This window comes from Vipera ursinii, assembly GCF_947247035.1.
Source record: "Vipera ursinii genome assembly, chromosome: 12".
NCBI classification, from domain to species: Eukaryota; Metazoa; Chordata; class Lepidosauria; order Squamata; family Viperidae; genus Vipera; species Vipera ursinii.
In genome coordinates, this window is record NC_139525.1 from 16,028,379 (window position 1) to 16,054,312 (window position 25,934).

The 25,934-nt window shown below is 41.2% G+C and overlaps 1 protein-coding gene across 2 annotated transcripts; it reads left to right on the plus strand.

The window, feature by feature from the left end:
* Nucleotides 1–40: 40 nt before the first annotated feature.
* CHIC1 (cysteine rich hydrophobic domain 1) lies at nt 41–25,232 on the plus strand (the record flags this gene model as incomplete). Of its 2 annotated transcripts, XM_083372253.1 has the most annotated exons (6): nt 41–234; nt 15,148–15,202; nt 19,227–19,382; nt 20,594–20,650; nt 21,230–21,289; nt 24,590–25,232. In XM_083372253.1, the coding sequence occupies 6 exons, from the start codon at nt 41–43 to the stop codon at nt 24,638–24,640; spliced, it is 573 nt and encodes a 190-aa protein (XP_083228379.1). In that variant the 3' UTR covers nt 24,641–25,232. The 2 variants fall into 2 exon arrangements, with proteins under 2 accessions (XP_083228379.1, XP_083228380.1); XM_083372254.1 differs by lacking the exon at nt 21,230–21,289.
* Between the last annotated feature and the right edge of the window lie 702 nt (nt 25,233–25,934).

Below are 25,934 nucleotides of genomic sequence, written 5' to 3' on the forward strand. Positions count from 1 at the left end.
GCTTGCGCAATAGCGCGCGCGGCGCGAAAGGGGGGGGGCGATGAGCGTCCTGCTCCCCAACATGGCGGACTTCGACACCATCTACGAGCTGGAGGAGGAAGAGGAGGAGGAGGAGGAGGAGGACGAAGAGGAGCGGACGGAGGCCTCCCGGACTGTGGTGAGGAGTCAGGAGCTGCCGCGGCCCCGGGACGCGCCCGAACCCGTGGCTGTGAGGGGCGCCGGGCAGATCACCGTGTAAGGACCCGCGGAGGGGGCGAAGGCGGTGGGCGGGTGGGGCGGGGCCGCGGGGCCTGCAGGCGGGCTTTGGGTGGGTGGGTGGGGAGGCGTGCCTCTGAGCGCGTGCAGAGGGCGCTGGGGGGAAGGGGGAGGGTCCCCTGGGCATGTGCAGAGCGCCGGGACCCTCTGAGGCGTCCCTCTAGGACAGGGGTCTTCAAACGTGGCCCTTTTATGACTTGTGGACTTCAACTCCCAGAATTCCTCAGCCAGCAAAGCTGGCTGAGGAATTCTGGGACTTGAAGTCCACAAGTCATAAAAGGGCCACGTTTGAAGACCCCTGCTCTAGGAGGAGCAGAAGACCCTCGTGGGGAGGAATCCGCGACCCCCGCCCCCTTTTTCCCCTTAGGAGTGAAGGGAGCTGCGGGAATGTCAGGGTTCCTGAGCGTGTGCAGAGCGCCTCTCTTGCCTGCCCCCCCCCCGCGCACCTTTCCCTGAGCGGCTGTTTCTTGGGGGGGGCCGCAGAGGGGTCTTCCAGGGTCCCTCAGGGAGGGAGCCAGCCTGACAGGAGTGGAGCAGTGGGGTTTTTTTTGTTTTCTTTTTCTTTTTTATTTATTAATTCTTCAAATGGATACAGCCGGCTTTCTCATACATGTCTGACTCTTCTGGACTCTTTCAGACCATTAAAATATTCTCAATTTTCTGTATTTGTGCATTTTGACATTTATGTCACTGTTCACCGCCCTGAGTCCTTAGGGAGAAGGGCGGTATACAAATCAAATCAAATCAATCAAATCAAATCAAATCAATAAATAAATAAATAAATAAATAGAGCAAAGAAGAGCAAGATGAGCATTTAAAAAACAACAACAGGGAAAAGCCAATATAAAAGCGTGTAGAAAACTATCCCAAAAATAATCATCATCATAAAATTCGTAGTCGCATCTTGCCATAGCGTGCAATTCAACTACAGCTAGTCCTCAACTCACAACACTTCGTTTAAGTGTCCGTTCGAGGTTTACATCACTAAAAAAGGGGCTTATGACCTTTTTGCCCACACGACTGCGGCAGCAGCATCCTCATGGTCACATGATCAAAATTTAGACGTTTGGCAGCTGACTCAGATTTACGACGGTTGCGCTGTCCCGGGGTCACATGGCCCCTTTTTGCAACTTTCTGACAAGCAAAATCAATGCGGAAGCCAGATTCGCTTAACAACCTGTGACTAACTTAAGCGCAGCGTTTCACAACCACTGTGGCAAGAAAGGTGGTAAAATGGGGCACTTGACAAATATCTCAATTAGCAACAGAAATGTTGGCCTCAATTGTGGTCCTAAGTCAAGGACTGCCTGTAGTTGCTTTCTGGAGTGCCTGTGCTGAAAGGGGCCCGGAGCTTTCCTTAGGGTAACCCCTTCTCTCACTTTCACCATTTGGGGTGTCTGTGATAAGATGGGGAGAGACCCTGCCATTGCCTCTCTCTGGAGGAGAAGGCTGGGGGGCCCATGGGGCCAGCAGACAGGCAGTCCCAAATTCTCCAGATTTGCAGGGCTATGCCCCTCGCCCTGCCCCCCCCTTTCCTGGGTTTACATTTGGGCTTGAAATTGATGCTGCACTGCAGACAAGAAGGGCATATTTTAATATTGTCTGTATTGAAATAAAGCCAGAACCAGATGTAGCTATCTGTTAAAAAGGTGCTGGAGCAACATAGGCCCAGGAAGATGCGTTGGGTATCTTCGCTGCCTTGAATTACTTGTAAAAAAATATATAGGCGCAATAGAAATAAATGAATAAAGAAGGGTGTGACATTGCAAAGGCTTGGGTGATACTTAGCAGAGTTACCGTTCAAAAGTTGTGAATGTTTTCCAAACTGTGACTCTGGGATATGAGAGAAAATGATCCTAAAGAGGTCATTTGAAAAAACATTGCTAGCTCTCTGTTTCTTTATATGCTTGTTCTGTGGTTAAACAAAATAGAATGGGAAGAAAGACATTTTGTTTTCAATTGTAATCATCAAATGTGTGTTAAATGCAATTGTTCGTCACAGTGTCTATTTTTACATCTTGCCCTGCTTTCTGTAAAGCAAATAACTTAATGTCTTTGTTTTTTTTTTTTTTTTTTTTATTGAAAAGTTTTATAAAATACAATTTTCCTTTAAAAAAACCCACCTTCCCCCTCCCTCCTCCCCTCCCTACCTCCCCCCTATCTCCCCCCCTCCCCCTCCCCCTCCTCCCTCCCCTACCTCCCCCCCTCCACTTCCCCTCCTCCCCCCTCCCCCCCCCCCGACTTCCCAGAGCAAAATACAAGGTATATATCTAAAAGGCAATCATAAACAATCATATACTAACAATTATAAACTCTAAAATCCATCACTCTCTAGCTTGTATATAGTAAACCAATCCTTAATAATACTAAATATATATAAAAAACTAAAATAAAAGAAAACTAGCATCATTCCCATCTATATTCTTCCACAATTCACTATTACCTTAACATATTCTCATTTGCACATTAATAAATAGTTCTTACACAAATTAACCCACATTAACCCACAAAACTTTCTTCCTCTTCCTCTGTAGTAAGTTGTCCATTAATTCCAAATTAAAAAAAAAAATCTATTACCATACATAGCATCCCAAAACTTTTTTTTTTTAAAAAAAAACACAACTACCACTTAACTATAAATATTTTGTGGAAGTTCCATAGATTTCTACTGATCTTATTTTTTTTCCTTTTTTGAGCGTTTTAAGGCAGCACGCGTCACCCTCTGTTCTCTAAGATCATCCAAAAGAGTTGCAGCTTGAACTCCTCCTGTACCCTTCTCGTCTATCTGTGCATCTTCATCCTCTTGATGTTCTCCTTCTCCAGATCCCTCTGCAGCTTCCAGAAGTGTTGATGGGGTTACTTTCAAGACATTATTATAAAAATCATGCGCTTGCTTCACATTACTCAAACAGTACCTTTTGCCATCATACATGAAGCTCAACCCAGCTGGGATCTCCCATCTGAACCTTATATCTCTTTGCTTGAGCTCTTGCACAAGAAATATAAAATCCTTCCTTCTCTTTAAAATCTTTGGAGGAATTTCTTTTAGAACCAAAACTTGTTGACCAGCAATCACAACTTTGGTATCGTAGGCAGCTTGTATAACTTCATCTCTAATTTCCCTTTTTACAAAATAAACCACCACATCTCTAGGCAACTTTCTCTGTTTAGCAATCCACGAATTCACACGAAACACTTTGTCCATACCTTGTTTTAATTCAGATGCTGGATGGTTCAATACTCCCTCAAAAGCCTCAGAAACCAGCTGCTTTAAATCTTCCTTAATATTCTCTTTTAGGCCTCTAATTCTCACAGCAAACTGCATCTGGTAAAATTGAGCCAAGCTCTGTTCACTGTCGATTTTGTCTTTTAAATCTTCAATTTCCAATACTTTTGCTTCTAATAAAGCATTCTTTTGAATCAAATCTTGCACTTGATCATCCAGCACCTCCACACATTTAGCAACTTTTTGCACTGAGGACAAAATGTCTACCTTCATTTCTCTAAGTTTCTGTTCCATCCTTTCTTCCATTCTCTGCTCCAATTTCTCCAATTTCTCCTCCATCTGTAGAAATTTAACACCCATTGACTCCAAAATTAACTGGGTATGTTTTTCAAGATCCTTCGATGTCAATACATCAGGAGAATGCAACGCCTGCAGCAATGATTGTTGTTGCACCGGAGAATTTCCAGCACTCCGAAAAGTTCTAGGGGGAGGTTTAGCCGCCATCTTTTACTTACAATTGTGACGCACTTTCACTTTAAGTTTTAAGCAAAGTCCATCAAGCTTGAGAGTAAAATAAAATCTTCTTCATCTCTTCATCTTTCCCTCTTGTACTGCTCTGCCTGCTCTTTCCCTTTCATAGTCTCTCCTTCAAGCAGGGATGGTCGCAGACGCCTGGCTCTGCTCCATGAAGTCCGGAGCAGAGACGCTAGCCAGCTGGGAGCAGCCCAGGCTACGGGGGAGTTCAATCCTTCAGCCGCCCAAGCTCCAAGCTCAGGCGGCCCCGGAGAACTCAACCCCCACCTGGGGGCTCACCTCCTCCTCTTCTCCCGAGGAGGGGGCTTCAGATTCGCCCGAACAGCTGATCGGCGCTGTTTCGGGCGAAAAAACACCAGCTGAGCCGCGGGCAGCCCGGGAAGGCTCCCTCCGTCGCCGCGGAGCCACCGGAAGTCCAACTTAATGTCTTTGTTATATGCATTTATATTTTCCCCATAATTTAAAAACATTCTTTTAACTCTTATTAAATGTTAATGGCTTTATTTAAATTTTAAACTCCCTTGGCATCATTTGTCATTTTATATTTAATTCATTATCCATTCAAAGATTATTGTCTTGTAAATAATTGGGAATACAGTGATTGGAATGTATCTTATTGTTCTGTTTGCTTATTATATGTATCAAATGGGATGTTTTGAATTGCGCTCGCCTTGATATTTCTTTTTTTTTTGTTCTGTTGCTGAACTCATTCTTTTTAAGAGGACATTTGCTTTAGATATCTTCATTATGTATTTTAGTTTTTGTTCTTCAATTGCATTTACATTAAGAGATGAAAGGAACCAGTATCTTGATCTAGTAGTTCTTAAATGGTCATTGACCACCTTCTTTTTTTAAAAAAAAAACCAACTACTTATATAGAGTGAGCTTTCTGTGTACTATTTTTTTTAAAAAAAAACTTACCCAGAATTCCTTGCCTCTGAATTTATTATTTCCATTTCTTACCTCCACTTCTTTCTGTAGGGTACAATATATTTTACATTTTATCTGTAACTTTCTCATTTTTGTCAGTGTTCTCCCCATATTATACTATAGTTTTGGTTCTAGAGCCCCCTGACTAGATCGCTCTGTGTCCCCCACTTGCTTAAAGCCCTGTATTTGTACTGCTGTGAAATCTTTGCCCGTATTTCTGGGTGTCACCAATCCTCGGTGTTTGACCATACCCTTTGGAGAGTCATCTCCCCATACCCCAGTTCTGGATCATGGCTCAAGTAATGAAAAGCCTAATTACAAAGCATATAACTTTATTTATCTCTTCATATTGCATAAAACAACTTTATGATAAGCTAAATAATAAGGACAATGGCATATACATGTGAGCAGAATATTTGAACCATATTTAAATAGCTTATATATTAATAAAACTGTGTGCCAAGGTATATTGAGAAGGTCTTGTTTTTCATGACACTCCTGGAAGGGTATAAATTAAGCCAGAGGACAAAGCTTTTATCATTTGGTGGCTCATCTGCATTTCTAATAACTTTATAGTCTCTTTTTTCAAATAATTCAAGTGGTTAGAGCTAATGTAATCCTTAGCTTCATATGAGCAGATCCTAGTAGTGTAATAGACTCTAGCATACAGTTGACAATATAATTTCCATCTTTACCAGGAAATAACGTAGATAAACAACGAATTGTGCAACTAGATAGGAGAGACCAGTTTTCCAAAGGAAGAGCTGTTGTTAAAAATAATGTTTTGTACAACTTTCCTTCGGTTCTGTTGTTAAACAAAATAGAATGGGAGGAAAGACAATCCCATGTTGTTTCAATCTGTGCACTGTAAGTCTCATTGGAATTTTACATATTTTTAACTCTGGCATGAATTGAACAAAGCAACAAAGCGACTTTTAATTTTTAGATGATTTTGAAGTTTACGCTTATCTTTCTTATCATAAGAATCTCAGGTATAACTTTTTGGGAGCACCCTCTCTCCTCTTTTAAATTCCTGTTATGGCCTCCAGATGTACTGATCCCTAGCCAGCATGTTTTATAAACATGATGGCAGAAGGTGAGGGGGATTTTAGTCCATTGCATCAGGGTATTGCAAGTTGGGTAAAGTAAATTGTTCAATGTGTGCTGCTAAAGCATTGGATTAAAATAATAGGATTTGTATAGCTTTTTAAGAAACAAATTGGGCAGGGGAGTTGATGGGATATGAAAAGTTGGTATCAAGGTGGCTGCACACTTGTACAAATGCTTCATTTATATCCTTCCTTTATTATTATTATTATAAACAACTTAAAACAGCAAGCATATCTAATACGCCTTCCTCCTCCTATTTTCTCTACAACAACAACTCTGTGAGTTGAGTTCGGCTGAGAAAGAGGGGAGACAGTGGCCCAAGGTCACCCAGCTGGCTTTCATGCCTATGGTGGGACTAGAACTCATGGTTTCCTAGTTTTTAGCCACTAGACCAAACTGATTTTCACTATTTTTAGCTGTAACCTTTCCAAAAATTATGTTGAAATAGAATTTGAATTTTCTTTTTGCTTGAAACCTTGTTTGTCTAGTTCAGAGGTCCCCAACCTTTTGGGCAGCAGGGACCAGTTCTGTGGAGAGAGGTTTTTCCGCGGACCAGAGGGGGCCTGGCTTGGTCTGCTGCCTGCATCGCGCAGATGGGGCTTTGCTTGTTTGTGCGGACCGGTTCCTGGCATGCCGCGGCCCAGTACCAGTCCACGGACTGGGGGTTGGGGACCCCTGGTCTAGTTGGTTGGTACATTCTAGTTGTACGTGATCCAGATTGAGAATGATAGTCATTTCCAGTTAGCACCGATTTCATTTAACCCTGGTTTTCAAATTCTGGCTCTTACTTTTTGGCATTGGCCATTTCTCCAGGTATAAAGAGCATGATTATTTTTTTCTTCCAAAAATCTATCTTCAGCTCACTCCTTAATAGATTCTAACATGGTTACCCATTAGCTCTTTTTTGTTTATTTATTTATGAACTTATTACCTGCTTCAGTTAAGGTAACCCAAGCTGGGCTACAAAAGCACTGGGAGTCCACAGCACTCTGTTCCCCGTGGTCAGGAGATGGGAGCTGCCGGCTTTTTGAGAGGAAGGCAACCCCCGTGGAGAACGCCTGCTTTGCAGGGGGCTATCCTACCTCCCAATAGGTGGGCCCTTCAGCAGGCATTCTCTGTGGTCTTGGATTGCATGCGCTTTGTGTGGACTCTTACCTTCAGTGAGGAGACCCCCCCAGATGTATTGAGATCTTTTTTTCTTTTTTCTTTTTTGGAAGTTGAGTCAGTGATGGTTTCCATTTACTGTATATATTTCAAAAAATTAAGAAAGAGACCTGGTGGGGCAGTGGTTAGAATGCAGCATTGCAGGCTGACTCTGCCCACAGCCTGGGGTTCGATTCTTATGGGCTTAAGGTTGACTCAGCCTTCCCTCCTTCTCAGGTGGTAAAAGTGAGGAGCCAGATGCTGACATTTCTAAACCACTTAGAGAGGGCTGTAAAGCACTGTGAAGCAGTAGTGCTATTGCTCCTGCTATAAGTGTTAGTTTGTGTCATCAGAAAACTTGGGATGGTAGACTGAGTGAAAACATGCCTCGAGTCATTTAAGATTTTACAGTCAACCTACTAGTTCTTCTTTTTAAAATGTGGGTTTTGGAATGAGAAAACGGTTACAGTTCTACTGCCAAATAAATTACTATTGTATGCACAATAAATTATAGTAAATTACTAAGTGTTGAAATTTTGTTGTTGTTAGCTGCGAAGTCGTGTCCGACTCATCGCGACCCTATAGACTACGTTCCTCCAGGCCTTCCTATCCTCTACCATCTTCTGGAGTCCATTTAAGCTCACGCCTACTTCTTCAGTGACTCCATCCAGCCACCTCATTCTCTGTCGTCCCCTTCTTCTATTGCCCTCAATCTTTCCCAGCATGAGGCTCTTCTCCAGTGAGTCCTTCCTTCTCATTAGGTGGCCAAAGTATTTGAGTTTTAGCTTCAGGATCTGGCCTTCTAAAGAGCAGTCAGGGTTGATTTCCTCTAGGACTGACCGGTTTGATCGCCTTGCAGTCCAAGGGACTCGCAGGAGTCTTCTCCAGCACCATAGTTCAAAGGCCTCAATTCTTTGGCGCTCAGCGTTTCTTATGGTCCAACTTTCACTGCCATACATTCCAACTGGAAAGACCATAGCCTTGACTATACGCACTTTTGTTGACAGGGTGATGTCTCTGCTTTTTAGTGTGCTGTCTAGATTTGTCATGGCTTTCCTCCCGAGGAGCAAGCGTCTTTTAATTTCTTGGCTACAGTCCCCATCTGCAGTGATCTTGGAGCCCAGGAAAATAAAATCTGTCACTACCTCCATTTCTTCCCCATCTATTTGCCAGGAATTGAGAGGGCTGGATGCCATGATCTTGGTTTTCTTAATGTTAAGTTTCAACCCAACTTTTGCACTCTCCTTCTTCACCTGCAACAAGAGGCTCTTTAGTTCTTCTTCACTTTCTGCCATTAGAGTGGTATCATCTGCATATCTTAGGTTGTTGATATTTCTCCCAGCAATCTTAATTCCAACTTTTGATTCATCTAGCTCTGCCTTTCTCATGATGTGCTCTGCATATAAGTTAAATAGGCAGGGCGACAGTATACAGCCTTGCCAGACTCCTTTCCCAATTTTGAACCAATCAGTGGTTCCATGTCCAATTCTCACTGTTGCTTCTTGGCCCACATATAGGTTTCTCAAGAGAGAAATAAGATAGTCTGGTACTCCCATCTCTTTAAGAACTTGCCACAGTTTGTTGTGATCCACACAATCAAAAGCTTTAGCATAATCAATGAAGCATAAGTAGATGTTTTTCTGGAACTCTCTAGCTTTCTCCATGATCCAGCGTATATTGGAAATTTGATCTCTAGTTCCTCTGCCTCTTCAAAATCCTGCCTGTACTTCTGGTAGTTCTCGATCCACATATTACTGGAGTCTAGCTTGTAGGATTTTAAGCATAACTTTACTAGCGTGAGAAATGAGTGCAATGGTGCGATATTTTGAACATTCTTTGGCACTGCCTTTCTTTGGAATTGGAATATAAACTGATCTTTTCTAATCCTGTGGCCACTGTTGAGTTTTCCAAATTTGGTGGCAAATTGAGTGTAGCACTTTTACTGCATCGTCTTTTAAGATTTTGAATACAGGGAGTGCAGAATTATTAGGCAAGTTGTATTTTTGAGGATTAATTTTATTATTGAACAACAACCATGTTCTCAATGAACCCAAAAAACTCATTAATATCAAAGCTGAATATTTTTGGAAGTAGTTTTTAGTTTGTTTTTAGTTATAGCTATTTTAGGGGGATATCTGTGTGTGCAGGTGACTATTACTGTGCATAATTATTAGGCAACTTAACAAAAAACAAATATATACCCATTTCAATTATTTATTTTTACCAGTGAAACCAATAGAACATCTCAACATTCACAAATATACATTTCTGACATTCAAAAACATAACAAAAACAAATCAGTGACCAATATAGCCACCTTTCTTTGCAAGGACACTCAAAAGCCTGCCATCCATGGATTCTGTCAGTGTTTTGATCTGTTCACCATCAACATTGCGTGCAGCAGCAACCACAGCCTCCCAGACACTGTTCAGAGAGGTGTACTGTTTTCCCTCCTTGTAAATCTCACATTTGATGATAGACCACAGGTTCTCAATGGGGTTCAGATCAGGTGAACCAGGAGGCCATGTCATTAGATTTCCTTCTTTTATACCCTTTCTTGCCAGCCACGCTGTGGAGTACTTGGACGCGTGTGATGGAGCATTGTCCTGCATGAAAATCATGTTTTTCTTGAAGGATGCAGACTTCTTCCTGTACCACTGCTTGAAGAAGGTGTCTTCCAGAAACTGGCAGTAGGACTGGGAGTTGAGCTTGACTCCATCCTCAACCCGAAAAGGCCCCACAAGCTCATCTTTGATGATACCAGCCCAAACCAGTACTCCACCTCCACCTTGCTGGCGTCTGAGTCGGACTGGAGCTCTCTGCCCTTTACCAATCCAGCCACGGGCCCATCCATCTGGCCCATGAAGACTCACTCTCATTTCATCAGTCCATAAAACCTTAGAAAAATCAGTCTTGAGATATTTCTTGGCCCAGTCTTGACGTTTCAGCTTGTGTGTCTTGTTCAGTGGTGGTCGTCTTTCAGCCTTTCTTACCTTGGCCATGTCTCTGAGTATTGCACACCTTGTGCTTTTGGGCACTCCAGTGATGTTGCAGCTCTGAAATATGGCCAAACTGGTGGCAAGTGGCATCTTGGCAGCTGCACGCTTGACTTTTCTCAGTTCATGGGCAGTTATTTTGCGCCTTGGTTTCTCCACACGCTTCTTGCGACCCTGTTGACTATTTTGAATGAAACGCTTGATTGTTCGATGATCACGCTTCAGAAGCTTTGCAATTTTAAGAGTGCTGCATCCCTCTGCAAGATATCTCACTATTTTTGACTTTTCTGAGCCTGTCAAGTCCTTCTTTTGACCCATTTTGCCAAAGGAAAGGAAGTTGCCTAATAATTATGCACACCTGATACAGGGTGTTGATGTCATTAGACCACACCCCTTCTCATTACAGAGATGCACATCACCTAATATGCTTAATTGGTAGTAGGCTTTCGAGCCTATACAGCTTGGAGTAAGACAACATGCATAAAGAGGATGATGTGGTCAAAATACTCATTTGCCTAATAATTCTGCACTCCCTGTAGTTCAGCTGGAATACTATCACCTCCACTAGCTTTGTTGTTGCTGAGCTTTTCTAAGGCCCACTTCACTTCACATTCTAGGATGTCTGGCTCGAGGTCAATGACCACCTTACTGTGATTATCAGGGATGTTAAGCTCATTCTTGTATAGTTCTTCTGCATAATTTTGCCACCTCTTCTTAATCTCTTCTGCCTCTGGTAGGTCCCTGCCATTTTGGTCCTTTATCATGCCCATTTTTGCACGAAATGCTCCCTTCACCTCTCCAATTTTCTTGAAAAGATCTCTGGTCCTCCCTGTTCTATTGTTTTCTTCTATTTCTTTGCACTGTTCATTTAAGAAGGCATTCTTATCTCTTCTAGCTATTCTCTGGAATTCTGCATTCAATTGGGCGTATCTTTCTTTTTTTCCCTTGCCTTTCGCTTCCCTCCTTTCCTCAGCTATTTGCAAAGCTTCCTCAGACAGCCATTTTGCTTTCTTGCATTTCTTTTTCTTTGGGATGGTTTTAGTTGCTACCTCTTGTACAATGTTGCGAACCTCTGTCCATAGTTCTTCAGGCACTCTGTCTATCAGATCTAATTCCTTAAATCTATTTGTTACCTCTACTGCATATTCAACAGGGATATGATTTAATTCATACCTGAGTGGCCTAGTGCTTTTCCCTACAGTTTAAGCCTAAACTTTGCAATGAGAAGCTCATGGTCTGAGCCACAGTCAGCTCCTGGTCTTGTTTTTACTTACTGTATAGAGCTTCTCCATCTTTGGCTGCAGAGCATATAGTCAATCTGATTTCTGTGTTGATCATTTGGTGATGTCCATGTGTAAAGCCGTCTCTTGGGTTGTTGGAAAAGAGTGTTTGCTATGACCATTGCATTCTCTTGACAAAATTCTATCACCCTGTGCCCTGCTTCATTTTGTACTCCAAGGCCAAACTTGCCTGTTATTCCGGTTATCTTTTGGCTTCCTACTTTAGCATTCCAATCCCCCATGATGATAAGAACATCATTTTTTGGTGTTAGTTCTATAAGGTGCTGTAGGGCTTCATAGAACCGGTCAATTTCATCCTCTTCAGCACTGGTGGTTGGGGCATAGACTTGGACTACTGTGATATTGAATGGTTTGCCTTGGATTCGAACTGAGATCATTCTGTCATTTTGGGGATTGTATCCCAGTATTGCTTTTCCTACTCTTTTATTGACTATGAAGGCTACTCCATTTCTTCTGAGGGATTCTTGCCCGCAGTAGTATACCTGATGGTCATCTGAATTAAATTCACCCATTCCTGTCCATTTTAGTTCGCTGATACCTAAGATGTCGATGTTTAGTCTTGTCATCTCTTGTTTGACCACGTCCAGCTTTCCTTGATTCATGGATCTTACATTCCAGGTTCCTATGGAGAAAAAATCTTTACAGCATCGGACTTTCCTTTCACCACCAGACACATCCACAGCTGAGCGTCCTTTCAGCTTTGGCCCAATCGCTTCATTCTTTCTGGCGCTACTAGTACTAGCCCTCTGCTCTTCCCCAGTAGCATATTGGACGCCTTCCGACCTGAGGGGCTCATCTTCCAGCGTCATATCGTTTTGCCTTTTGGTACTGTCCATAGGGTTTTCATGGCAAAGATACTGGAGTGGGTTGCCATTTCCTTCTCCAGTGGATCACGTTTTGTCAGAACTCTCTGCTATGACCTGTCCGTCTTGGGTGGCCCTGCACGGCATAGCTCATAGCTTCATTGAATTACGCAAGCCCCTTCGCCACGACAAGGCAGTAATCCATGAAGGGGAGTGTTGAAGTAGCACTTCGATTTTGTTTATAAAACACTCACATGATAAGCTATGAGAATATTGAACAATAAGTACTGTATCTAAATGCTTTGTTTAATGGAGATCCTAAACAGACATTATAGGGTGGTCAAACATTTTCACAGGCTTATTTATAAGATGCGTTTCCAAGACTACAATTGCATCCTTTAAGTGTATTTGGATGGTGTGGTAGCCACTCATTTGGAATTAATGGCGTTTACTTGTCAAGAAGACTTGACATTGAAGCAGGTTTTCAGGCTGTCTCCAGAGACTATGGTATGAAAATAGATCATTTCCCTACAGAATTGATTATGTAAGAATTTCCATTCCTTTAAGTTGCGTTTGTTGAGTAAAATGGAAAGAAAGCTACTCAAATAGATCTTTCTATTGTGATGCTTCAGTGTTAAAACATTCACTTTCCAGTCATTCACTTTTAGGGTTATATTCTTGAATTATCACTAAATATTAACATATTTTAAAGAAGCAACAATTAATTTTTATAGTATTTGCCAACTTTGTTTAAAAGATACTACAAAAAGGATGGCTATTAGTTTAATGTGTGTGCTGTCAATAATATAATACTATGTAATGTAATGCAATGTTTGACAAAAAGTTAAATGAGGCTCTGATATGGCAGAACAGCATAGCAAGGCTGAAATGGTACCATCCTGATCATTTAAAAAATATTCCCTTTTTTTTATTTGTACTAATATACAATTTCAGCATTTGCCACTTTTAAGTAGTTAATAGCTCAAAGAAACCATGCTATTCTTCTACATGGGTTCAGTTTTTCAGCATATTAGTAAGTGAATTGAAAGAAAGAACAGTGTAGAATTAAGTTGGAAACATTTTAAATTGCCTTCTTTGTTTCTGCTGAAGCTCCAAAGAAAACTTCAAGAATTTAATACTGTGCAACAAACAAGACCAAGGCTAATGTAATTTATTATGGAGAAAATCAAAGTATATTTAACTTGAAAGCTGTATCAGTATTGTTGCTGTGAGGCTGGACTTCTAAAATAGAGGGAAAGATCTGGATCATAGTCCTTAAATAATGACCGTCGTTGAATTTTACTATGCTTAGGTTAAGCTGCCGTTATCCTGAAAAATTCCTATCGGCAGTTTGGGAGATATCTTTTGGAAGCTAGGCTCTGAAATAAGGATTTCTCTATAGAGGTAGTCCTCAACTTACAACCATTCATTTAGTGACTGTTGTTTGAAGTTACAGTGGCATTAAAAAAGTGACTTGTGAACATTTTTCACACTTACAACTGTCATAGTATCCCCACAGTCATGTGACCAAAATTCAGGCACTTGACACAACTGGCATATATTTATGATAGTTGTATTGTCCTAGGGGCCATGTGATCATCATTTGTGACTTTCCCAACCACTTTCTGACACGCAAAGTCAATGGGGGAAACCAGATTCACTTTATGGCCACGTGATTCACTTACAACTATGGCAAAAAAGGTGGTAAAATAGGCCAAAACAACTGTCTTAGCAACACAAATGTTGGGTTCAATTGTGGTCATACATTGAGGACTACCTAGCTAGTTTTAGGAGTGTATAGTGCCAAAGTCCATATTAAGGAATAAGAGGCATGGACTGCTAATTAAATATGTCATTGGTTCCAGGTTTCTGTAATATTAGTGGAACACATTGCTTTCTGAAGCTAACAGGTTATCAGTTTCCAATTATAGAAGGTCCTTCAGTGTGGGCAAGGGCCAATGCTTTGACCTTCTTTGCTTCTGTTTGGGAGATTCAGAAAAAAAAATCCGTATTATATATGACTTTGTCTTTGCAGCTTCAGGAGGTTGAATCAATAAAGCATGTCCTACGTTTTGTATTTTATAATGCTATACAACACTCATCATCCTGCTTCTGAGGTCCTCCCAGAGTTAATAGACAGTGCTGCAAATTACCGTATTGCTTAATCTCTTCATTGTGAAGCCAAGATACATTTGTTCTATGACTTTAGGTTTGTATATTATTTTATATTCCTTGCAAAGTATTGAGCTGTGGAGATTACGTTTTGTGTAATCTGTATACGTCAAAATATCTACAGCAGTATTTTCTCTAAGTGAAAGTGTGTATATATAATATGTGTCATCTATATGGTTCTTTAACGTTAGCGCAGAGCTTGCAAAGTCAAGATAATACCACTTTGGGATCCTCTCCTGGAAGGAATCTTGTTTTCCCTGTTAACACATTACAACCTTCATCATTCTTACTAACTCGTAGAAGAAAAGTCAGAAGATGAAGTGTGTGTTGAAATGTTCTTGTGTGTGTGTGTCATAATTTGCAAACTTTATTTGAATTCCTACAAGGATCTGTCGAGGACCTGATTAATTTGATGGACTTTATTTAGAAAAGACATTAGGAAGGATGAACACCCAATTATATTTATCTTTATATTAGTAACTACTTACTAATAACAAGAGACATACATGTTTCTTCCTTTGATTATCCTCTGCTATATGTAAAATTATTTGATACAGAGTTGAATGAGGTATAAAGCCATAGCAAATTGTAATCTCGAATTGCAAAACAGGTATAACAAAAGTTGTAAACATTCTATAGGTTCGGTGGAAATACTTTTTGTTCTTTGTTTTTTCAAGGTTTGGCTTGAGCAACAGATTTGACACAGAATTTCCCTCTGTTCTGACAGGGAAGGTAAGTTGGAATTGCCTTGATCCTAAACCTGAGTTTCTTGTCACCTTGCCGCATTTGTCAAGGAATGCTCTCGAGATGATCCACAGGGACCACAAACAGATAGAATCTAAGATATTCTGATTTCTGCAGAATGTGGATTCAAAAAATGGGTTCAAGAGCCGCTTTTGTGTAGATGCGCCTTTCACTCTGTTAGATTCAGAATTTGTTGCTCTCCCTTCCCCTCACTCCAAACGTGTGAGTTTTCCTTTCTTCAGTTTGAGAGTTCTTCCATGAGTAGAACATGTGCAAGAATGAGAGTTGTCTACTCTTATCCCAGTTTAGAGTGCTTTCTATAGTTCAAGTCTTTTTACAAATATTAAATGGTTGGGCAGTCTATACTTGCATTCTCTTTGCTTACTTCAGTAACTCTCTCACACCCACCCTCCATTTCTTCATCCCTCCCTCCCTCTCTCCCCCCCCCCTTTTGGGTAAATCTTTAAAAAATGAAGCAAAAGGCAGACCTGCTTTTTTTTGCAGTACTGTTAAGAGTAGGCTCCATTTGTCAGCGTAGACTCATAGCTATTGTCTGTGACAGCATCTCTAATCAGAGGTGGCTAAGTTGTGTTCATTTGACGTGGCAACCGGGATGGGAGCTACTCTGCCAGATTGATTGAATTTAACTTGAAAGAGTATTTTTAGAAATGTTGGCTGGAATGTATTGGATGGGCGTGTGCTCCCTTATGCCGAGTGAAGCATCAGTGGACCTGCTCTGTGCTATACGGGGGCAGGGACATCATCCCCAAAGACTACATAAAGATTCCCCCATATTATTTTATTTATTTATTTTATTTTATTAATTGATTTTATACAGGGGGTCCTCGACTTATGACCACAATTAAGCCCCAAATGTATATTGCTCAGCGAGACATTTGTTAAGTGAATTTGCCCCACTTTCTTGCCACAACTGTCAAGTGAATCACTGCAGTCGTGAAGTTAGTGACGCGAGCGTTAAGTGAATCTGGCTTTTCCATTGACTTTGCTTGTCAGTATGTGGCTCAGTGGGTTAGGACGCTGAGCTTGTCGATCAGAAGGTCGGCAGTTTGGCGGGTCGAAACCCGAGTGCCGCGTAGCAGTGAGCACCTGTTACGCGTCCCAGCTTCTGCCAACCTAGCAGTTCGAAAGAACGTAAAAATGCAAGTAGAAAAATAGGGACCACTCCACTGGGAAGGTAACAGCGCTCCGTGCACCTTTGGCGTCTAGTCATGCCGGCCACATGACCACGGAGACGTCCTCGGACAAGCGCTGGCTCTTCGGCTTTGAAACAGAGATGAGCATCGGCCCCTACAGTCGGAAACGACTAGCACGCATGTGCGGGGGAACCTTTACCTTTTATGTTGCAAAAGGTGACCACATGACCCCCGGACACTGCAATCTTCATAAACATGAGCCAGCTGTCAAGTGTCTGGATTTTGGTCACGTGATCAGGGGGTTGCTGCAACGATCATCAGTATGAAAAATAGCCATAGGTCATTTTTTTTCAGTGCCGTTGTAACTTCAAATGGTCACTAAATGAGCTGTTGTACAGGACTACCTGTGCTCTCTTAAAAACACCTCCGATACCCAGAAAACAACATTTCGTCGTCAAAGTCGGGCAAAAGCTACCCAGAAATTGGAACGTGGCATAAACTGACTGAGGGTAGAGGGAGGTTTCTTTCTATTTTTAATCCTGTAAAAACTAGGTCAGAGATAGCAAAGTTTATGCATTTGTGTATTCTCTTAGTAGCATGTGTTTTGCTTGGCAACCGCTCTTCCATGCCAGGCATTTTGATGCAAAATTAAAAATAGTTAAATGGGGGCAGCCAAGCTGAGCATTATTTAAGGAACCCACTTCAAGGACGAAGTCACTGATTTTCAGGCTGTAGCTGTAGGTTTAATTCAGAGTAGCTTAAGATCTTTGTATCTGAAAGTGCTTTTTTCTTTCAAATGAGAACCCAACTGAATTAAGTCAATTGCTCTCAAGTGGAAGCCCAAATTACGTTATAACCATGTTTTTGTCTCTGTATTTCAGAATCCTGGTTATTATTTTTCTATTACTGTAGGTGCTGATAATACTCTTTCTTGGAAAGTAATACGTGGCTTTTTTCCAACTGGAGCATATCGCAGTCTTTGGACAATAAAAATACTAAAAAGAAGAGAAACATTCATTTCAATCTTCAGAAGTTAGGGAATTCTACTTACCTTCTAAATTTCCCTAGCCCCTTTTCTGTTCATTTAATTATTTTCATAGCACTGTAAGCTTTTCAACATTGACTGCCTAGCTTAGAGTGGCCTGTTTACACAACTCAACTCCTTGGACCTTTTGTCTTTTTTTTTTTTTTGGTCTTATTGATTAAAAATGTAAGCTTGCAATTTGGTCTTAAATGGGGCTTCCATAGTTCTGCCACCTGGTGCTGTTGGTCATCCTTAAGGGGGAAAAAGTCCAGCTTCCTGCTCTGATGTTGAAACAATACGGACTTTAGTGAGCAATGCAGGGAAGTGCAAGTCATAAAACCTCCCTTTGGTATTATGATTCAGCAGAAGGTGTGATGGATAGGGGCCGTGATCACCATGGTCAAAGAAAGCAGAGCAGGCCTGCTGGCTTTTGGCGATCACTTCCTTTCTTGCCCGCTGTTGTAAAACATTATGGCCCTTCCGTCCACCTTCCACCCCTTTTATGGCTTGTTGGCAAAAAAGGAACTCTTTGGAATGCAGCTGTTCTCTTCAGGCAGAGATGGATTTCTTACAGCTAGTGTACTGGGGGGGGCTTACCTGGTTTACTTGTTTTTTAAGAACAATAGCATGTTATTTACAGCATCACAGGATGCTTAAAAAGACTCCCGAATAACCACACAAAAAAAAGACACAACCACGGCATGGCATTGTTTTGCACGTCAGAATAGCTGCACTTCCCTTTGCTAGTTTGGAATGCCACCCTTGTCGTTTCTAAAATTTGTTCAGCCAAAAAAAAAACACCGTCTGCGCAGTGTGCACGTATGTAAAGTGGCTGTTGATATGGATAAGAGCATCCTGTCGCCTGGTGTGCTGATGTGCTCTAGAATGAAGCAAAGTTTTTTTTAAAAAAATGGCCCAGTGGTTCTAGGCTTCAGATGCAAGAAAAGCTTTTCTGAAATAAAAACCTGTTAGAACTTTCCTCAAGCGATTTGCTGCTTTTCCCCTCCACTTTGAAAACAGTTTAAATAGAGATGAAGTTTTAGATAGTTCAGGCCATTCTCCTTTTTTTGCTCCCCCTTTGTAGGTACATGAAGTGCTCAGGTATTGTTGTCTTTACCTCCTGTCTTGAGGGGATTCGTGAAAAATATCCATTGTTAAGAATGGCTGAATTTTTTTTTATTTTAATTCCTAGAAAAACTGAAGCCCAGCACATACACGAAGAGTTAAACTTTTCCATCAGAAACAGTGTAAAAATGCCTCAAGGCGCAACCAATTTATTATGACATAAACTTCAACAGTCTGCTAAAGGTTATGGCACATTCATATGTTTTGAAAAAAGTGGTGAGCTGATTGCAATATAATTTTAATATCCATACTCTTACAACCCTTGGTTTCAGTTGAAGGGATCTGTAATTGAATCTAGAACTGAATACTGAAAAAAGAATGAATTTTGTGTCACCCAAAGGATACCAAAAGTATTCTCTTGTTCTTTTTATTCAATTATTCCCATTCAGGTAAGAATTCGTGGAGATTCTGTTTCAGTTACAGGCTCTCAGCATATGTAGATGCATCCCTAATATTGTTCTTTTTTTTTTCTTCACCAAAGATTACATTCAACATTAACAAAAACATTTTAGGCCATTTGTGTAGGCAGGGGACAAGGGCAAAAAATAACTGAGCTTAAAAGGAAATCAATTTTAGATTGACTAAATTTAACACAAATCTTAGTCTTAATGGAAAAAAAATAATAAAGTCACAAGATATATCTGTATATTTAGATATAGAACAGGTTTTAGTTCCCAGTGTGGGGTCACCCCTTGTCCTCTTTTTCCAGGTTGCCCCTGAAGAATTCAAGACCAGTATCAGCCGTGTGAATTCGTGTTTAAGGAAGAATCTGCCCATCACTGTAAAATGGCTTCTCTGTGGCTGTTTGTGCTGCTGCTGCACGCTGGGATGCAGCCTCTGGCCGGCCGTCTGTCTTAACAAAAGAGTAAGTATGCCAACCAGCCAGTGCAGCTGTTCCCTCTCTTCTAAGTGGCTTATTAGTTGCCCAGGCACAGGTGGCTTTTAAAGTGTGGGGGGGGGGTCCATGGGGAAGGGTAGTCTTAGATGTCAAGATGAATTCCTTTGTCAGAAGGTCGCAAAAGGTGATCACACAACTCTGGCACAATGCAACCATCGTAAATATGAGCCAGTTTCCAAGCTGTTACAACAATTCATTTAGTGACCGTTTGAAGTTACAACGGCACGGGAAAAAGTGACGTGACCATTTTTCACACTTGACAACTGTTGCAGCACCCCTGTGCTCGCCTGATCAAAACTGGGCACCTTGCCGTGTTCTGAGGTCATGCCATCATTATTATTTTTTTGAGATCTTCGGACAAGCCAAGTCAGTGGGGGAACCAGACTCACTTAACAATTGTGTTACTAAACTTAACAGCTGCAGTGATTCACTTCATGAGTAGGGCATGAAAGGTCGTAAAATGGGGCAAAATTCACTTAAGAAATGCCTCAGCGACAGAAATGTTGGGCTCAATTGAGGTCACGATTCAAGGACTACCTGTATAGCTGCTCACTTCATTGGACGCAACTCTGGGGGACAAACAACAATCAGATAACAAACAACAAACAAAACTTAAAAATCCATATTAATAAGTACCAGAAAGGCAAGCAATATAGACCAGGGATCCCCAACCTCTGGGCTGTGGCCCACTACCGGGCCTTGAGCCGTTCGAAACAAGGCTGTGGAAGTGCAGGGCGAGCATGCACATGTAGGTGGGCATCCCCATTTGTGTGAGCAGTGGGTGAGTGTGTGCGTTCATGCTCGTATTTGCACGAGCGATGGGTGTGCACGCTTTCCTGCTACTCGTGCATCCCCTCTCCTCCTCCCCCCCCCATCCACAAAGCCGGAAATGCTGATGGATTCTGATACAGACCACAGCAGAGGGAAGATAATAGCGGCCATCTCAACAGCGTGTACAGTTTTACAACCTTGCGACTTAATTTTAAGTTTTTAGTATTCCATAGTTAGGTAATTGTATTTATAACAGTTTGCTCCATTTTATTTCCCCCCCCAGCTTACTCTTGAGCTCTTACTGTTTTTGTACCTAAAGTCTCTAACCCCTTTTATAAAAATTGTGTATAATTCTGGTCAGTGGCAATACTAAAAAACTTAACAGGAACTTGTTGTTTTTTTCCTAGACAAGAAGATCTATTCAGAAGTTGTTACAATGGGAAAATAACAGATTGTATCACAAGGTAATATAAGGAGCAGTTGCCTTATTTATGGTAGGAAATAATATGTTTCACTTAACAAATCAAAGATTGTTCTGTGTGGACTGCAAAATCACAGGTGAGACTAATTCATAATCCCAGAACTCTGATTATGTGAGTAGTCATCTCATTAACTGGTGTTTCGATTCATTTGTTTGCCAGATGTCTTAATGTTAAGGGATTGAAACCAGTTGCTTGCTCATATCTAGCTGCCTTAGGGAGGCGAATCGTCCTAGCTGACTGAAGTTTCTAATGTGGCTCTTATTGAAGGAATGAGAAAAATCTGTACATAGAGAGTGGTTTTTTTCCTGATCAATGTCTTTCAGATTTGCAGCATTAGAATTGCATCATGCTTTGCTTGAGAGGAATTCCACGCCACATCTCAGGGGCAGGCTGATTTAGAAAGCTGAAGTATTAACAGTTACAGCTAATCCAGAAATAATCTTGTGCTGGGCAGCATATATAGGAATTTTAATAAATAGGTCAAAGGGACATAGAGGCCTGTTTGTCAGTCTAAAGAATGTTATTGGTTAAGATAATGCAGTATCTTTTTCTTTTTTTAAGCTTGGCTTGCATTGGAAGTTGCGTAAACGGAAATGCGAAAGTAGCAATATGATGGAATATGTAAGTATGTTTGAAGTTATCGGTACACGTAGTCCTCAACTTACAAGAGTTCATTTAGTGACTGAAGTCAGAATGGCACTGAAAAAAAAATGACTCGTGACCGTTTCAGCATCCCCATGGTTATGTGATCAAAATTAAGAGGCTGGGGAACTGACTCACATTTACGACGGTTACAGCGTCCTGGGGTCATGTGATCCCCTTTTGCGACCTTCTGACAAACAGAAGTCAATGTTGGTAGCCAGATTCACTTAACAACCATGTTACTAATTTAACAACTGCAGTGATTCACTTAACAACTGTGGCAAGAAAGGTCATAAAATGGGGTAAAATTTCTCACTTAGCAGCAAAAATTTGGGGCTCAGTTGTGGTTGTAAGTCAAGGACCTGTATCAGTATCACTTTCCCCTTCTGATTAATTCATTCCTGTCTTTAGTGATTGGAGACATAATTCTACTTTCTAGGAATGTGTACATGATTATATATGTGAATTAGGATATGCCTAGCATGGCGCAGTCATTCATCTGAAAGTGGAATTAGCAGATACACCGACTTATAAAATCAAAGCTAGCTGTTAGCAAACTTAGTATTATCTTTCCAGGTTTTAATTTCGTTCTACACATGTCTTTCTTCTCCAGCTCCCCTTCCCCTTTTTTTTAATATATAATTCTTATTAAATATTTTAAAGAGGAAAGATAAAAACCAATGTAAACTAATTTAAAGTAAGAAAAAGAAAGAAATCAAAGAGAAAGCTAAAAGTGCAAGTAAGGGGGCAAAAGTAATAACAAAAATAGAAAAAAAGATATCAAGAAATAACTTTTCTCTTTGTAGTGATTATAGCTACAATTTTAAATTTACCTGTTCCTTATGGTCATATATCTCTTCTTTCTATAATATAGAATCCAAAATAAGTTTCACTTTTTTCTGTTATACACAAAAAAATCCATAAGCGGTTTCTAGTCAGCAATAAACATGGGGTGTGTGTGTGTATTGTGCACAATATATATTGTGCATACAATAATCTCTGCAATTATCATTACAAAAACAAAGTTCCATGACTTTTTTCAAATTCTGCTCATCAGTCCCAAAAGAAAGACCTCTGCCTCAATTATGCTAATTAAAGATCATTAAAGTCCTTTGAATAAGTAGCTTTTTTTACATGCCCACCAATATGATAAAATGTCCCATTTATGTTTCCAACATAAATTTTAAGTGCCTTTATACACCCGGCCTTCTGTCTGCCACACAGATCTTTGTTTACATGGAGGCTTTATATGGTTGACAGATACATGTGCACAAGCAAACCTGTATCGTTCTGAATAATGTCAAACGTACCAGCTGATTTTCTTTTGAATTTGTCTGCTCTGTGTTGGTCATTGTTCTTTGTTATCTTAGTTTATTAAAATACAAAATGGTTTTTCAGCATAAATATCCTTAAAATAGCTAGTACTATTTAATTCGGTTAAAATAAGTACTATTGTAAAACTTACCCATAGCTCATATGTGAACCTTTATAGGCCAGATCACGACCTCGTCTAAGATGGCATGTTGTGCAATGTTCAAGCTTATAAACACATGGTTTTTTTCCCCATTTTTAAAGCATAAATGTCTGGTTGAACTTACTTAGCTTCCTCTTGTTTGTTCGCTGTTTCCTAAGTATTCTGGAATACAGAGAAGTAAATATCACCGTGGCTCTGAAGGATATTGAGGGACCCAATTGTTTTTAATACTGACTTTGTAATCAAAACATGTTGGAAAAGTAGTATAGCCCTCTTGGGAGTCTGAAAGGATGAGTCGAGACTTTTCCCCACTCTACTTTTATGAAAATGTGCTCGGATATTTTCTGTGTCAAATTACTTGCTGCTTTTTATGTAAAAAGAAAATGCCAAGTAGCTTTGAATTGAATTAGAACACAGGGCTGGAAGGGACCTCAGAGGTCTCCTAGCCCAACCCCCTTGCCCAAGGCAGGAATCCCTATTCCATCCAAGACCAACTGTTTGTTGTTCAATCTTTGCTTGAAAACCTGCAGCGATGGAGCATCCGCAGCTCCCGGAGGCAAGCCGTTCCACTGATTAAGGTTCTTTCTCCCTATCAGAAAATTTTCTCTCCAGTAGAATTGCTTCCATTGCTCAGTGGGCTCCCATCAATAGCAAGTCCAAGGTTGTTGTTGTTGTTAGCTGTGAAGTCGTGTCTGACCCATCGCGACCCCAATGGACAATGTTCCTCCAGGCCTTCCTGTCCTCTACCATTTCTGGAGTCCATTTAAGCTCACGCCTCCTGCTTCAGTGACTCCATCCAGCCACCTCATTCTCTGTCGTCCCCTTCTTCTCTTGCCCTCAACCTTTCCCAGCATGAGGCTCTTCTCCAGTGAGTCCTTCCTTCTCATTAGGTGGCCAAAGTGTTTGAGTTTTAGCTTCAGGATCTGGCCTTCTAAAGAGCAGTCAGGGTTGATCTCCTCTAGGACTGACCGGTTTGATCGCCTTGCAGTCCAAGGGACTCGCAGGAGTCTTCTCCAGCACCAGAGTTCAAAGGCCTCAATTCTTTGGCACTCAGCGTTTCTTATGGTCCAACTTTCACTGCCATACGTTTCAAATGGGAAGACCATAGCCTTGACTATACGCACTTTTGTTGACAGGGTGATATCTCTGCTTTTTAGTGTGCTGTCTAGATTTGCCATGGCTTTCCTCCCCAGGAGCAAGCGTCTTTTAATTTCAAGTCCAAGGTGGACATACACAAAACTTCAGCAGCAAGTTTTGCCTTTTGTGGGGGAGGTTAGCTCCTTTGATGACACATAGGCTCCGCTCCGTTAAGGAGCTGGGCTGTTAACCTGAGCAAGGAGGGATCCATCCCAAGATTTAAACCTGAGTTGTTGGTGCCACCTAGGGGGGAAAGCAAACACATGGAAGCCAAACGACTATCCGGAAGCCAATCTCTTCTTGCCACTGAAAACTGTCTCATCAAACTCTATTAAAAGAAGCCAAGCCCCTTTTTTCTAACCTAATAGGCATTGGATGACAATTTGTTACTTTTTGGGGAGAACATTTTATTGTGATTAGAAGTTCCAAGGTTGTAGAGGGCTTGATTTATCAAGGTCCCAAGTGCAATTGGTGGTAGGAGGGGGGGGGGGGGAGAAACCCTTTTCTGAAATACCCATCTGGTCAGACCAGGCTGAGTGAGGTCAGCCCCGCCATGGTCAGCTCCCCACTCTTTGGCCAAGCACCCTTAACTTCTAAAATTTTCTGACATTCAAGGAAAAGCTGGACGTATTGTTTAATGTGTCTTTTGTGTTTCCCCTTTTTTATAGGTAATACTCATAGAATTCCTACCAAAATACCCTATATTTCGACCTGACTGAGGAGCAGTATTACCTTTCGTGTTACCTGTCACATCCTACCTGTAGTGCCTTGTAAGGGATATTGACGAGAAGATTTATCTACTTTGCTCTGATATTGTTTTTCAAAAAAGTGTTCGTCAGTAGAGTATCTTCATTGCTGTGTTACTTTTTTTAAAAAAGAAGAAAATTGCACTTTCCAAAAAGGTTGCGATGCTAAGGCTTGTTTGTGCACTCCCAAGGCATAAACTTTACTTGATGAACATGGTCACTATGGAGATTATCTTATATCAGTGCTGCTTGTAGTCTTGTTCTGACTTGCTGCCTTATTCATTTCCAAAACTCGGTCTTGCAAACACGCTCCCAGAGAGGGTCTGTGTAACCAGCGTTCTACCGGTCTGCTGGCTGGGACTTCTGGAGGCTGTAGTCCTGACACATCTGGAGGGCACCAAGAAGAGAGGAAAAATGGCATCTTCGGGCACTTTGAATTCTTGATAGGGATGATCAAGGTTAGCATACAGTAATTAATATCTTCTTCTCTGTACCGATGGTCTGCTTTGCCCCAAGATTAACAGTGAACAGCAGTGCCATCTTCTTTCATTTGCAAAGTTGTTCGTTTTCCTTTCTCTTTGCTGGGAGGGGGAGGGGTGGGGGGAGGGGAAGGGTTGGGTTTGTAAATATTACCTCATTGTATAATATATAAAGTGTGGTATTAACACCAAGGTTTACGAATTGTGATATCATGCCAATGGCTTTGCATAGATTTGTTACAATTGATGTTGTGCATATGTTTCTGATTGTATTGGCCATTTATGGGCCACACAGTGAAGCCATGAGGGCTTTGCAGATGCTACTGACAGTTGGACTCAGGTGCGGTTTGCTAAGCAAACATAAAGACCCATTGTAGTTCTTGCTCCATGAAATTGCTGGTAAAACACTTAAAAGATGTAATTCCTTGAATTTATATGTAACCCAAAGACCCCAGTGCCCATAAGAGCCCCTGGATTAGAGGCCCCTGCACAACGGGCCTCTAAACAATTCTACCAGAACACTGGCAGAAATTCAAAGGAAGTTGAGGATCTGGCATTGGGAACCCTATAATTGATGGAAGGCAACATTTAAAAAAAATTGGCTTGGTGGCCTACATTTTTATGTTAGTCTATCAGTGCTTCTCAACGTTGGCAACTTGGAAGATGTGTGGACTTCAACTCCCAGAATTCTCTGCTGGCTGGGGAATTCTGGAAGTTGAAGTCCACACATCTTCAAGTTGCCAACATTGAGAAAGACTGGTCCATCTGATGTTTAAATCATAAAGTAT